The sequence below is a fragment of the Macrotis lagotis genome, chromosome 1, assembly GCF_037893015.1.
Source record: "Macrotis lagotis isolate mMagLag1 chromosome 1, bilby.v1.9.chrom.fasta, whole genome shotgun sequence".
NCBI classification, from domain to species: domain Eukaryota; kingdom Metazoa; phylum Chordata; class Mammalia; order Peramelemorphia; family Peramelidae; genus Macrotis; species Macrotis lagotis.
Window position 1 is genome coordinate 483,429,937 of NC_133658.1, and position 16,215 is coordinate 483,446,151.

Here is a 16,215-nt window from a genome sequence, read left to right on the forward strand (position 1 = left end):
ATATATATATATTTTATATATGAGAAAACTGAGATAGGTTTTAGCAAAATTGTCTAAGATTATGTAACTATTAAGTAGTACAAATAGGATGCATTCCCAGATCTTTCTGATTGCATGTTTTCTATGCAGTAGGTCTTTGAAAGTTATTCTGTGCAAAACAATTGTATTACATTGCAAGTTAGCATAATTATGAGCCTGTCTGAACCTATATAGACTGGGCCTTGGACAGCAAATCTATGGCTCAGGATAGGACTTGTACTTGAAGTCTTTCCAAGTTGGTGTTACTTCCAGAATTTATTGTTCATTATCTACCTTGGAGAATATCATTTGTTGGTGTTGTTCAGTCATTTTTGGTCATGTCCAACTCTTTGTGACCCCATTTGAGATTTTCTTGGCAGAAATGCTAGAATGATTTGACATTTTCTTCTCCAGCTAATTTTACAGGTAAGGGAATTGAGACAAAGAAAGTTAAATGACTTGCCCAGGCTCACACTGCTAGTAAATATCTAAGACCAGAATGCAACTCAAGAAGACAAGTCTTCTTGACTTCAGGTCATGTACTCTATCCACTGTACTACCTAGCTGCCAGTAGAGAACCTAGGATTTCTTTTCACATCTCTTGAGACATTGGAGTAAGATTTAACTTAAAATACAGTGAAGTCTAAGTTCTTTATAAACTCCATCAGCAATTGTTTTAGCAGTTGGACCTGAAGTTATTTTTCTTTTTTTTTAATTTCTGTATATTTATCAGTGGTGCTGAAGGCAGAGAGATAAAGACTATAACTTTAAAATAGGAGATAGAAGCTCCATTCCAAAATCTACAAATGACTTTATATGTGAACTTGATTCAGTTACTTTATTTTCATCATCTGTGAAACAAGAGATAATGATGATTCTTGCCCTCTCCAAGAAAAAATTTAACCAATTATATTGATATACTTTGAAATAGAACCTGCTTTTTTCCTTTTAAAAATAATGGACTTCATTTTTCATAACCTCCTTAATAACTTGAAAGATGTTCCATAGTGGAAGAGAGGAAATAATCTACCATGTTGGTAACTTTTGGCAGTGCTACTCTAAGTAAGTACTTACTGAACCTCAGGAGTATGGAAACTGCATTTATGGTAACCTTGTCATTGTAGACCTTTTTGTCCTACCAAACAATTGTTTTCCTTTACCCAGGTCAAACATATTCGGAAATGTGAGTATAGTATTTTTTCCTTTAGCTCAGTAAATGTCCTATGTAATGGTAGATCTGTAGTAAATATTACAAATATATAAATCTGTCCATACAGAAAGCTAAAACATCTTTTTTCTTCAGTTACAAAACAGAAATAATATCACTTACATCAATCTCAGAGGGTTGTTATGAGGAAACCACATAATAACCATGTTTTATATACAAATTCAAGTGATTATGTTATTGTTATTATTGTGTGCCTAAGAGGAAATATTGTTCTTTCCTACTTGCTCCTTCAAAAAAGAAAATTAGTCATATTGAATTAGATTACTCTTACTTGTAAAAAAAGTAGCAAACGACTTATTTTTGATATACATTTATTGACAAAATTATTCCCCAAGATACTTTTTGGGGGGCGAGTATGAAATTTATCCTAGAGCTAAGATTTCATCAGTAAAGGAATCTCCTTTTATATGTCTGCATCTACTCTCTCTCTCTCTCTCTCTCTCTCTCTCTCTCTCTATATATATATATATATATATATATATATATATATATATATATATACATATAACAACTTTTCTAAAGCAAGTGAAATGAAGTGATCTATCTGCCATGGTCATATACCTAGCATAAAGAGATGATACCTAGTAATATGTCATCTCTTTCCAAGATACTTCTTAGATCAAAAGAGTCATTCTATCATAAAAACTGAATGATTTTCCTACTCTCCCACCAGTAATTTGCCTTTAAACTAAATAAGTTCAGGTATGTTCAATAACTGTGTCTGTGACATTAGACAAATCAATTAATTTCAATTCCCTTATTGTACTAGAATGCCTATAAAATTCTTTCCATCTTTAAAATTCAGTTCTGGGGTAGCTAGGTGGCTCAGTGGATAAAGCACTGGCCCTGGAGTCAGGAGTACCTGAGTTCAAACCCACCCCCAGACACTTAATAATTACCTAGCTGTGTGCCTTGGGCAAGCCACTTAGCCTCATTACCTTGCAAAAACCTAAAAAAAAAAAAAAAATTCAGTTCTTCTGTGATTGTAAGCATTTTATGAAAACTTGTAATAATTCCTAGTCCTGTGTTTGGTAATGTGCTAGCTATGAAAAAAGAATGAGATAACATCTTTACCCCTTTTATTATAATTTTCTTGGACAGACAAGATTCATGTGTAAAATAATTGTGAGACACTGCAAAAAAATTATTAAAATAAATCTATTAATATTAGAAACATGTCAAAAGTATTGATCAGTTCTCTTAATACAGGAAATGTTATAAATTTTTTATTTCAAGAAAATTAATTCATTTACCAGATACTTATTGAGGACCTATCGTGAATACAGCATTGCTAGTTGCTTTGAGGGAATAAACAGATAAATGCCCTCCTTTCAGGAATTGGATTATACTATGTTATTTGCCCTCTTGTCCAAAAATGTATGGAATGATTCTGTACAATTAAAATTGCTCAGCAGATTTTATTTCCAATGTTTTCACCAAACAACTGACTGGTATCTATATTTCCTTATAATCCAATTCAATTCAACAAACATTAATTAATCAGTAAGTTTCGATTTGTCTTTAAGCATCCTTGCAAAGTTTGCTCATAGAGTCCCATAATGCAATTCTCCTTCCTTTTTATTTTACCCACTGGGGCTTTAAGATATTTCTATGAAATCTCCCATTTACTCCCATTTATTTTCATTTCTCCCATTTCTTCCTATTCAACACTTTCCTCACTAGTACCTTCTACATTTCAATCTCTCTTTTCAGAATTCTATTTCTTTCTTTTTTTTTTTTATAACTTACTGCTTTTATGGAGCACAAATCTGGGTTCAGTATTCTAAGTGCTATCTTCCCCAGAGTAGAGATGTCATTTCACCACCCCAAATGTGAGATTTCTGCCTACACAGCTCCAAATGACATATTTTATGCTGTATTGCATTCAATCTCACCTACTACATATGAGCTCAATAATATCCAATCCATCATCTGAAACGACTCAAGCTATTTGGGGATTTTTTTTTTTAATATATGAAAGATGAAACTCAATGTGGCAAAACTGCAGGAACTTAATACTCAGATTTCTTTTAAAGGAATCACAACTGTACTGACCATGACTACAATCAACACTCACCTTCGGGAGACTTTGCCCAAGATCCCTTATGTGAAAGCCATTGACATGTACCTGATGGGATGCTTTGTTTTTGTCTTCTTGGCTCTTCTCGAATATGCCTTTGTCAATTACATCTTTTTTGGAAGAGGACCTCAAAGGCAGAAGAAGTTGGCAGAAAAGTCTGCAAGGGCAAAAAATGACCGCTCAAAAAGTGAAAGCAACCGGGTAAGGGGTTCTCATTACTTCAGTCCCTGAAACAAGTTAAATGAATCTATATGCTGTCCTACAACCATTCTCACATTCATGAGCTTATGGAAGTATTTATACATTAAATTATCATATTAATTGATGTTAATTTCTCATGAAATGATTTCCAATTAAGTCACTTAAGAGTTACATGAGATCAAGAGGAAGTTTGTTGTAATGAAATCAACCCTGGATTTGGGGTTAGAGGAATTGAGTTCAAATTCCTCTCTAGGGTGTCACTTTTCTTATCTGGAGAGTGAGGGGATTTAGGTCATGTTTTTTTTTCTGCTCTAAATGTTTAAAATGCATCCATGGTATGTGCATCAGGAAAACTGATGACTCATGGACAGAATGTGAGATAATATCCACTCAAAAGAATTAAGCTTTCAACTATACAATCATCAAAGAATCACTACTTGAAGTGTTGCTGTATTGGTTATATGTTGTCCAGAAGAGAAGTTCAAATGACAAAGAAAAATTGAAATTTTTGTCCATTTAAATATGAGTTTTCCAACTGTTTTATTTCTATACAATCTCAATTATCTTATTGCAAAGGAATAGGTTGGCCTTTTAGTTGATCATTGAAAGGCCATATGGTTTCTAGCCTTATTTCTCCATAATGGAGACACAATCACAGTTTCTATACCTTTGGCAAAATTTGACTTCAGAACTCATAAACAAAAGAGGTAGCAAATTTCTCCCCCAAGCCTATTCTATAGAAACTTGTTGGTCTGCCTTGCCACCCACTAATGCCTTCCCAGAAACAACAATACTTTCTAGGCAAGGTTAGGAGGTTCCAAAACACTATTTTCATTAACATAAGAACCTAAGAACCTGGGATTTCAGAAGCAGCTGGTCTCTTCTCTAGTCTTGTGGATCAAAGGGCTAGCTCTTTTTTTTATCCCCAAACCCAAAACAATACATGGTATCCATCATATTGGGAGTTGGAGGTAGTTATGACAAGGGACATTTTATTTAAAGAATGATGTGCTTGAATTTAAATTCAGGATATGGATGAAGATGGAAAGAAAAGTCAAGAAAAATGAACATATTTTATGTGTATTTGAATCACAACCTGCCTTTTAAATTGTAAAAGATTGTTTCACAAGTCTTCTAAGGGCAAAACATTTACACAGACATATGTACTATGTGAGACCTTTTTAAGAAGAAAGAAGAAAATGACATTTCAAAAATAATCTAACTTACAGAACTAAAATATGTTTTTTAAAAAAAACTGATCTATTAAGAAGCTCTTGCATAGATTCTCACTTAAAACTTGACAGTGTTAAAATACTAAAAAATTCCTTCTGTTTTTAAAGTTATGATCTTAGTAGCCATTTGTTACAGTGAAAAGAGGAATTTTTGTCAAGTAAATGAAACAAATTGCAAGGAAAACTTTTTTTCTTGTATGATAAATAACTCATTGTCATACTTTCTCATCCTATGAGTGGGATTAAATCATTACAAGGCAAGAATCTTTGTTTCTGAGGCATCATAAGAATCTGTCTTCACTAAGACTATGGGACACGAAAACAGACAGGATGAATACTATCTAATCATCCTGGAGTAAACTGCAAACTGCAACCCTTGAAAGTCAAATGGAAGTTCTCTCCACAAGTTGTCAATAGGCATTCCCACAGTTTCCATGAGAAAAGGATTCTCATGTTCCTCAGGAAAAAGAACAAAACAAAATAATGTGTCACTTTCTGTAATGTCATTAGGTTTACTGGAAAATTCATCTTGCTGATCCCAGGGTCACTATCCTAATTGTTAGGGTCCTGTTTGGCTAAGGATGAATGTGCATAGCAATTGTTTCTGTTTGGGCCAGAAACCCTGACAGTCTTACCTTCCCAGATTGATTTTTTTTTTACTAGGTGAAAGTGGCCATTCTTTGTCTCCCATCTTTCTAACCTTACCATAATTACTGATTCAGTTAAAGTGAGACCTGTAAAAGATCTTAGCTTAAAAAGACCAAGGTCTCCCACTGCACCTAGAGCTATCTCCAGTGATCCTGATCCATATCTGGCCAATGGACCCACTTGGCTCTGGAGAGAAAATGAGATGGGTGTTTTTGCACAAGTCTTCCTTACTAAAATCTAATTCACTTTCATGTCATTAGCATCACCTCCCTGATGTTGCAGTCCTCTTCAAGAATGAAGGACAAAACAACACCATTCCTTTCATTAAAGTATTTTACAGATGAATGGTTATGTACTTGTTGATTCTATATTTTTGGCAGTATTTATACCTACTTTTAAAAATAAATTCTGTATTTATTTTACCTTCCCTTTTCTGATTTTTATTTTTCTTTATTATTCATCAGTTCCTCTCTTTTGTTGCAACTTTGTTTTTTCAGTTTTTTTCAGTTTTTTTCAGTTTTTCTTTTTCAAATGAACTATCCTAATAGAGTTTCATGTCAGTTTTATCCTTTATCCTATTCTTATTTTAAATTTATTATCTTTTCCTTTACATTTCATCTGATCATCTCCAATAATCTTGTTCTTATGTTTTTGCTCTTACCCAATACACTCATTTTTTTCCATTCTCCATGATAAAACAAGTATATTGGGAAAGATAAATAATATTGTTTGTCTTACATTTTTGAAGAAGACCATAACATCGGGAAGATGATGCCATGACAAGCACATGAATTTAATTTGAGTGAAGAGGGTTGTGCTAAGTCACCAGCCTCATTTTTTCCTCCAGAGCCATCTGGGTCCAGTGGCCAAATATTAATCAGGATGATTGGAGATGGCCCTGGATGCAAAGCACAGTTAAGTAACTTGTCCAAGGTCTCACAGCTAGTAAGTAACAAATGTCTGAGGCTAGATTCAAACTCGCATCATCCTACCTCCAGGGTCAGTGCTCTATCTGTGTCACCTAGCAGCCCTATTAGAAAGATTACCTTAAATCCAAAGGATTGGTTTCTAATTGTGTGACTTTTGCTAGTCCCTCCTATGACCTTATTTTCCCATTATAAAAATGAGAAAATCTACAATCATTTCCAACTCTGTGACTTTTTTTTAATGTTTTTATCAGATTTTCCTTCCTGCATGGTCCAAGCCCAAAATTTATTCCATTGGAGATAGAAAAAGTTCAATGGGCTGTTGGCATTGGAGGGACCAAGTCAGAGCATTGTGAAAATTAACACATACTCTTGGGAACAAAAATTCCTGCTTTTGTAGTACTTTATAGCTTATAAAACAGTTTCCCAATAACAAGTTTGTGAATCAGATAGTGGCAAAGCATCAATATCTGCATTTTGAAATAGAAAAAAATAAGGCCTAGAAAATTTAAATTGTTTGTTCAAGAAACATACAAAGAATGACCACTGGGATAGTCAATTGTGTGTTTTATGTCCTTTTCATTTCTAGAGTGCCACAGCATCCTCTCTCTCTCTCTCTCTCTCTCTCTCTCTCTCTCTCTCTCTCTCTCTCTCTCTCTCTCTCTCTCTCTCTCTCTGTCTCTCTGTCTCTGTCTCTCTCTGTCTCTCTCTGTCTCTCTGTCTCTGTGTGTGTCTCTCTCTCTCTCTCTCTCTCTCTCTCTCTCTCTCTCTCTCTCTCTCTCTTCCCACCCCCATCTCACATTCACATAAACACACACAACCATATTCATACTCACACTCAGTCTATATGTCTTTCTCATCTCCTTACTGTAAATTACTACTTCTCTTGATTGTTCCACATCTGCCTTCTTCACCAGTTTTCCATTATGTTAATATTTATTATTCTTCCACCTTCAAACCAGTCACAAAGTAGAAATCAGAAAAGGAAGTCATGCTATCCATTATGGTTTCTCTAAGACTCCAACACAGCTCTGCCAAGTCTTAAAATTGCACAGTAATTCAGAAATAACCTAATAATTGCTATCAGAATAAATCTGAGAAGAACAAGAACTTGAGCATAGCTATATTCAAACTAAATGGAAGCTGCCAAATTCTCTTCTTTCTGCAGTCAATTCAGGATGGTGCCAGGCCACCTTTTTTTTCCTTCCCTTCTCTGGAAGTCACTGTGGTTTCGACTTAAATTCAAGTTTGCTTGGTTTTGAACTAATTTAGCTGAGGAAAATTCTTTTTGTTTAAGATTGAGTGTTTATTCTTTCAGAGGAAGGGCCACTTGCTTGTGCTGGCTCAGTGGATGAAGTGGTTAGGTTTTTGTAGTGGGGAAGGAGTGGATTAACATGCATTAATTTTACTTTCTAGGAACTAAAAAAAGAGCAGGAAGCATATTTTCAGCTGTGATAGAAAATCCCTTCTAAATCTCACAGCATAAATTATCTCAAAATAGAAGAAAGCCAAGGGGAAAAAAAAATTGGAGTTATCCATCAAAGCAGTGTAACAGAGAAGACCACAAATGGAGTTCCTGATATCTATTTTGAATCCAAGGAATGACCATTTACAATGCATAACACTGTGCCAGATTAGCCTTGAGATTTCTAGCCTAGCAGTGTATGATATATTCAGTTCAATATGGAATCTCTAAATTGGCTGACACCCCTGTTAGGGGAACAAAATATCATTTTTAATCAAGACATGGCCATGCTGATCTCAAGGAAACTGGAAATGATTGAAATAATCTCTGATTCCTAGACTTTAGACTCCTCTATAGCTTCCATTATTGTGGCAGATTAGAAATGTATTTTCTTTCCTCTAAAGATAGAATATTTAGATTAAGCAAATATAGCACATTCTGAGTATGAAGCTGTTAAAAAAATCAGCATCTTTACTGAGAATTAGTATTGTTGAAGATAAGATTTGAAATTCAAATGTAAAAGAAATATATACAAGTTGAAAATAAAGGATTCTTGTACTGCCTTCTCCTTTAATTTTAAAAAATTCATCAGCATGTTTGCATGGTATATTTTATTAAATTACCAAGCATATCCATAATTTCTTAAGTTTACAGTTGCTGATTATTCTAAAGATTTTAATTTTGAGGCCTAAATACATGATTAGCCAAGTTGACAATTTCAAAAGAAATACTACTTGACTTTTCCTCAAGAAAACTGAGCCATACACCCATGAACTCAGTGATAATTTTTAAACTAATTAAAGTAAAACTCCTAATCAGTTGTCATCCCAAAGAAATTTAAGTAAGTTTAAGAATAGAAATAGACACTATAATAATATTACTAAAATATACATGGATCAACTTCTTGAGAATACAGAGCATTTTATAAGTGTTACTCATTGATCTTCAAAATATCTCTTAAAATTTATTTACCAGCATCATTTTTCTTTTTAATTGAGGGAGTTATTTTTAGGGAGGTATGGGGCATTAGGACTGATTTAGTACAACATCTACAATTTGCAGTAAACAGTAAGGCTAAGAGAATTTAAGCAACTTAATCAAAGGAAAGGACACAAATTGGGTGCTAAACTACAAACTAAGACCTCTTTATTTTCAATACTTTCCTCTTTTATTACTTTTTTATTATCTTTAAAAATTCCCTTTTAGGCAAGTAAGTAAAGGTAGGAGATTTTATGACATTTCTCTTTCATAAAGTATTTTCCACATTCTTCATATTTATCTAGGGGCAATGAAATACTATTTGAAAGCCCTGAAGTGTTCTAAAGTTACATTCAATGACCCTTAATTTATATAGCCCTTCGAGTTTTGCATCAGACTTTACATCTGTTATTCCATTTGATTCTGATGTCAATTCTGTGAAGAAAGAAGTTGCAATTTTTATCTCTATTTTGCAGAAATAGTTAACTGAGTCTGAGACTTGCCCAAGGTCACAAAAGTAAAAGAAAAGTATCTATGATAGAATTGGAACCCAGGTCTTCCTGACTCTACGTCCAGATAACTGTAAACAGTGCCACCTATCTGCTAAAATTGCTAAGTGATCGTAAAAGTGCTTATGATGTAATTCTCTTGTATTTAATAATCATCAGAGGTTTAACTGAGGAGTTCTATTAGTTCCAAGCTGCATTAGGGAAATTGCTTATTAAGGGAAGTTGATGATTGGTTTCAGGACAATTCATAGGATTATAGTCCTTCAGTTGGAAGGGATTTCAGTGTTTATCTTGTCTGACTCCATCATTTTACAAATGAGAAAACTGAGACCTACTTCTTCATTATCGAATCTAAGCACCTTTGAACCATAGCTGGTCCATTTTCAAATGCTTGCTATTTGAAATTCAGCATTCAGATTCACTTCTTGACTGGAAGTTCTCTTTTTTCTTATTTTTTTAAAGATTTTATTTATTTTGAGTTATTTTGAGGAAGAAATATAAAGTATGAGATAGTAAAATTACATTATAATATAATGCCTTTTTCCACCTAATTTGATGGTAATAGTCTTTGGTCTTTGTTCAAAGTCCATAATTCTTTATGTGGATACAGATGATATTCTCCATTGCAGATAGCTCAAAATTGTCCCTAGTTGTTGCACTCAAGGGATGAGCAAGTCCATCTGGGTTGATCATCACCCCCATGTTGTTACTAGGGTGTACAGTGTTTTTCTGGTTCTGCTCATCTAGTTCAGCATCAGTTCATGCAAATCTCTCCAGGCTTCCCTGAATTCCCATCCCTCCTAGTTTCTAATAGAACAATAGTGTTCCATGACATACATATTCCACAGTTTGTTAAGCCATTCCCCAAATGAAAGACATTCACTTAATTTCCAATTTTTTTCCACCACAAACAGGGCTGCTATAAATATTTTTGTACAAGTGATGTTTTTACCCTTTTGAAATCATCTTGCCAGTAATGGTTTTGCTGGGTCAAAGGGTATGCTCTCCAGAATGGTTGGATGCATTCACAGATCCACCAACAATGTATTAGTATCGCAGATTTTCCGCATCCTTTCCAACATTGATCATTGTCCTTTCTGATCATGTTGGCCAGTCTGAGAGGTGTGAGATGATATCTCAGAGATGCTTTAATTTCCATTTCTCTAATAAGTAATGATTTGGAGCAATTTTCATATGACTATGGATTGCTTTGATTTCCTCAGCTGTAAATTGCCTTTGCATATCCTTTGACCATTTGTTTTCTTAAAAATTTGACTCAGTTCTCTGTGTATTTTTAGAAATGATTATTTTGTTAGAAATACTAGTTGCAAAAATTGTTTCCCAATTTACTACATTTCTTTTGATCTTGATTACAGTGGTTTTGTCTGTGAAAAAGCTTTTTTAATTTAATGTAGTCAAAATTACCTAGTTTGTTTTAAATGATGTTCTCTATCTCTTCCTTGGTCATAAACTGTTTCCCTTTCCATAGATCTGACAGGTAAACTACTCCTTGATCTTCTAGTTTGCTTATACTATGGTTTTTTAGGTCTAAATCTTGTATCCATTTGGATCTTATCTTGGTGTAAGATGTGAGGTGTTGGTCTAATCTAAGTTTCTTCCATACTAACTTCCAATTTTCCCAACAGTTTTTATCAAAGAGAGAGTTTTTATCCCAATTGCTGGACTGTTTGGGTTTATCAAAGAGCAGATTACTATAATCATTTCCTGCTATTGCACCTAGTTTATTCCACTGATCCATGACTTTATTTCTTAGTCAATACCAGACAGTTTTGAGGATGAATGCTTTATAATACAATTTTAGATCTTGTAAGGCTGAGCTACCTTCTTTTGTACTTTTTTTCATTGAATCCCTGGAAATTCTTGACTATTTCTCCATATAAATTTACTTACAACTTTTTCTAACTCATTAAAGTAATTTTTAGGAATTTTTATTGGTAGGGCACTAAACAAGTAGTTTACTTTTGGTAGGATTGTCATTTTTATTATATTAGCTCAACCTATCCATGAACAGTTGATGTTTGTCCAGGTATTTAAATCTGATTTTATTTGTGTGAGAACAGTTTTGTAATTGTTTTCAAAAAGTTCTTGAGTCTGCCTTGGCAGGTAGACACCCAGGTATTCTATTTTGTCTGAGGTTACTTTGAATGAGATTTCTCTTTCTAATTCTTTCTGCTGTATCTTGCTAGTCATATATAGAAATGTTGAGGATTTATGAGGGTTTATTTTATATTCTGCTGCTTTGCTAAAGTTGCTAATTATTTCTAGTAGTTTTTTAAAATGACTTTTGGGGATTCTGTAAGTATACCATCATGTCATCTGCAAAGAGTGAAAGTTTTGTCTCCTCTTTCCCTATTCTAATTCTTCAGTTTCTTTCTCTATTGCTGAAGCTAACATTTCTAAAATGGTATTGAATAGTAGTAGTGATATCCTTGTTTCACCCCTGACCTTATTGGGAATGCTTCTAGACTATCTCCATTGCATATAATGCTTGTTGATGGTTTCATATAGATACTGCTTATTATTCTTTTTTATTTTTTTATTTTTATTTTTTGCCAGGGCAAATGGAGTTAAGTGGCTTACCCAAGGCCACACAGCTAGGTAATTACTAAATGTCTGAGACCATATTTGAATCCAGGTACTCCTGACTCCAAGGCCAGTGCTTTATCCACTGTGCCACCTAGCCACCCCTTCTTATTATTCTAAGGAACAAACCATTTATTCCTATACTCTTTAGTGTTTTTAGTAGGAATGGGTGCTATATTTATCAAAAGCTTTTTCAGCATCTATTGATATGATCATATGATTTCTGATACGTATGTTATTGATATAATTAATTATATTGACAGTTTTTACAATATTGAACCAGCCCTGCATTCCTGGGATAAATCCTACTTGAACATAATGTATTATCCTAATGATAACTTGTTGTAATTGTTTTGCTAAGATTTTATTTAAGAATTTTGCATTTATATTCATCAGGGAGATAGGTCTATAATTTTCTTTCTCCATTTTACCTGGTTTAGGGAGCAGCACTATATTGGTGTGATAGAAAGAGTTAGGCAGAGTTCTGTCTTCACAAATTTTCCCAAAGAGTTTATATAGAATTGGAACCAATTGCTCCTTAAATGTTTGATAGAAATCACTTGTGAATCCATCTGGCCCTGGAGAGTTTTTCTTTGGGAGTTCAATAATGACTTGTTGAATTTCTTTTTATGAGATAGGGTTATTTAAGTTTTTAATTTCCTCTTCATTTAATCTGGACAATTTTTATTTTTGTAAATATTTGTCCATTTCACTTAGATTGTCAAATTTATTGGCATAGAGTTGGGCAAAATAATTCCAAATTATTACTTTAATTTCTTCCTCATTGGTGGCGAGTTCACCTTTTTCATTTATGATACTAGCAATTTGGTTTTCTTTCTATTTTTAAATCAGATTGAACAGAGGTCAATCAATTTTTTTTCATGAAACCAGCTCTTGGTTTTATTTATTTGTTCAATAGTTTTCTTGCTTTTGATTTTATTAATTTCTCCTTTAATTTTTAGAATTTCTAATTTAATTGGGGGATTTTAATTTGATCTTTCTCTAACTTTTTTTAGTTCCATATTTAGTTCATTGATTTCTTCTTTCTATAATTTATTCATGTAAGAATTTAAAGATATACTATATCACCTGATGGAAGCCTTCAGGTTTTGTTATGTTGTATCATTATTTTCAATATCTAGGATGAAATAATTAATTCTTTTTATAATTTGTTGCTTGATCCACTCATTCTTTAAAATGAGGTTATTTAGTTTCCAATTAGTTCTGGGTCTATATCTCCCTGGCCCAGTATTGCATTTTTATTGCATTATGATCTGAGAAAGATGTATTTCTGCCTTTCTGCAATTGATCATTAGGTTTTTATGTCCTAGTACATGGTCAATTTTTGTATAAGTGCCATTTATTGCAGAAAAAAGTATATTCCTTTCTATCCCCATTAATTTCCTCCACAGGTCTATCATATCTAGATTTTCTAACAATCTATTTACCTCTTTAACTTACTTCTTGTTTATTTTATGATTCAATTTAGCTAAATCTGAAAGTGGGAGGTTGAGGTCTCCCACTAGTAGAGTTTTGCTGTCCATGTCTTTCTGTAGCTCTTTCAACTTCTTTATGAATCTGGATGCTATCTCATTGGCTGTGTACATATTTAGTATTGAAATTACTTTATTGTCTATGGTGCCTTTTAGGAGGATATAGTTTCCTTCCTTATCTCTTTTAACACTATTTATTTTTGCAACTGCTTTGTCTGAGATATGGATTGCTATCCCTGCTTTTTTCACTTCAACTGAAGCAAAATATATCTTGCTCCAACCTTTTACCTTTACTCTATATGTGTCTCTCTGCTTTAAATGAGTTTCTTGTAAACAGCATATTGTAGGACTCTGATTTTTAATCCACTCTACTATCTGCTTATGTTTTAAGAGAGAGTTCATCCCATTCACATTTAAAGTTATAATTACTAACTCTTTATTGCCCTCCATGTTATCTTCCTTCTGTTTGTATTTTTTACTTTATCCATATTCCCCCATACTTTGTTTCTGAATACCACCACCTTCAGTGTGTTTGCTCTCTTAAATTGAACCCCCTCCCTTTTCCCCTTTCCCTTTCCCCCTTCTTCTCTTCCTTCTTTTAGTTCCCCCTTTCCCCCCCCTCCCCTTTTCCCCTTTTAATACTTGAAAGTTAAAGTAAGTTTCTTAACTTGATTAAGTATGTCTAAAGTTACCTTTAAGCCAAGTCTGATGAGATGAAGATTCAGGTGGTTCTCACCTCCTCCCTTCCTCCCCTCAATTACAGTAGGTCTTTTATACCTCTTGATGAAATGAGATTTACCTTTTTATGGAGGTATTATTTTAAAATCATTCTTTCTGAGTCACAGAAAAGTTATGAGTGTCCATCACTTCTGGCTATGTATGTTCGGGCTGATAGAGTTACAATTCTCAGGAGACTCTTTCTCCCAAGTGGGTATATAGCCAGTTTCATCTTTGTTGTGTAACAGTTTTTGTTTTTGTTTTGGTTTTGGTTTTCATGTGACTCTTGAGCCTCCTGTTTGATGTTCAGATTTTCTATATAGCTCTGGTCTTTTCATTATGAAATCTTGGAAGTCTCCCATTTTATCAAATGTCCATCTTTTTCCCTGGAAGTGAAGGTTCAACTTTGCCAGGAAGTGGATTCTTGGCTGTATTCCAAGCTCCTTTGCTCTTTGGAATATCTCATTGCAGGCCCTTTGATCCCTTAATATTGCTGCGGCCAGGTCTTGTGTAATCCTTACTGTAGCTCCTTGGTATTTAAATTTTTTTCTTTTCTTTCTGGCTGCTTGTGGGATTTTTTCTTTTATCTGATAGTCCTGGAATTTGGCCACAACATTACTTGGTGTTTTCATTTTAGGATCTCTTTCCAGAGGGGGTCAATGTATTCTTTCAATAACTATTTTGCCCTCTGGTTCCATGATATCAGGGCAATTTTCCATCACTAAATCCTTTAATATGAAGTCCAGACTTTTTTTCCTCTTCAATGTTCTCAGGAAGGACAATAATTCTCAGATTCTCCCTTCTCAATCAATTCTCAAGGTCAATGGTTTTGATAATGAGTTATTTTATATTTTTTTTCTATTTTTTTATCTTTTAGTTTTGTTTAACACAATCTTGTTGTCTCATGAAGTCATTAGTGTCCAACAATTTCATTATTTTTCTTCCTTTATTTTTTGCACCTCCTTTTCCAGTTGGTCCATTCTATTTTTGAAGGACTTTTCTATTTGCCCAAATGTAGTTGTTTTTTTTTTAGGCTTTTGTAAGGCAAACGGGGTTAAGTGGCTTGCCCAAGGCCACATAGTTAGGTAATTATTGAGTGTCTGAGACTGGATTTGAACCCAGTACTCCTGACTCCAGGGCTGGTGCTTTATCCACTACGCCACCTAGCCGCCACCTAGCCGCCCCCAAATGTAGTTTTGAGAGAATCATTTTCTTTTTGCATTTGCCCAATTGAGGATTTGAGAAAATCATTTGCTTTCTGTGTTTGCCCAATTGAAGTTCTGAGAGAGTCATTCTCATTTTGTATTTGTCCAATTGTTTTTTCCCAAGGATTTGTTTTCTTGTTGCAAGATGTTAATTTTCTCTTGCAACATGTTCATTTTCTCTTGAGTTTCTTTTCCCAATTTTTCCAGTTGGTTTTTAAACTCCTTCCTGATTTCTTCAAGGAAGTTTTTCTGAGCTGGAGACCAATTCATATTCTCCTCATCAGTGCTAGATCTCTCTGGGTTAGGATCTATCTCTTCTAAGTATTTCTCCATGGGCCCCCTTTTTCTCTGGCCTTTTTTCATCTTGGGTTGTGGAGTGGGGAGCTGGCTCTCAGAGGTTTGCTTTTGAGGATCCTAGAGGCTTTGTTCACTTGACTTAGTAATTCCAAGGGCCAGTCAGTAGAGGGTGCTGGTTGCTTTCTCTGGAGTGAGGTCCTCAGCAGCAGGGTCTGAGTTGACCTTGAAACCTGGGCTGAACCCTGAGGGGAGGGAGTTAATATCTTTCTGTTGAGTGAACTATGCTGCCCTGAGGGGTTGAGGGGTGGAGGAGTTGTTTATTGTTTGTTCTGGGCAAAGGGCTTCCCTGAAAGTATGGAGCTCAGGTCCCTGGCCCAGCTGGTTGTTCTCCAGGCATGCTCTGAGACTCTGTACTGGCACTCACCCTCCCATAGCTCTTCTCTCCCTGGCCAAAGACTCTGTAGTTAAAGCTGGATCTCACACCTGCCATTCACTGAATTCTCCAGGGTTGAGGCTGACCCTCTAGCCTCCCCCAGCTGCCATCCACAGCACTGATCCTCTGCTCTCTTCTCCTGGTTCACCCATGGCCCCTTGAGTCAGATCTTCTTGGGAAG

The 16,215-nt window shown here is 34.6% G+C and overlaps 1 protein-coding gene across 1 annotated transcript in view; it reads left to right on the forward strand.

Moving 5' to 3' along the window:
• The window catches only part of GABRB3 (gamma-aminobutyric acid type A receptor subunit beta3), a 252,890-nt gene that overhangs the window by 221,310 nt on the left and 15,365 nt on the right, over positions 1-16,215 (forward strand). The window contains exon 8 of the mRNA XM_074213722.1: positions 3,283-3,527. Coding sequence (XP_074069823.1) covers positions 3,283-3,527 — 245 coding nt within the window. The remainder of the gene's footprint in view (positions 1-3,282; positions 3,528-16,215) is intronic.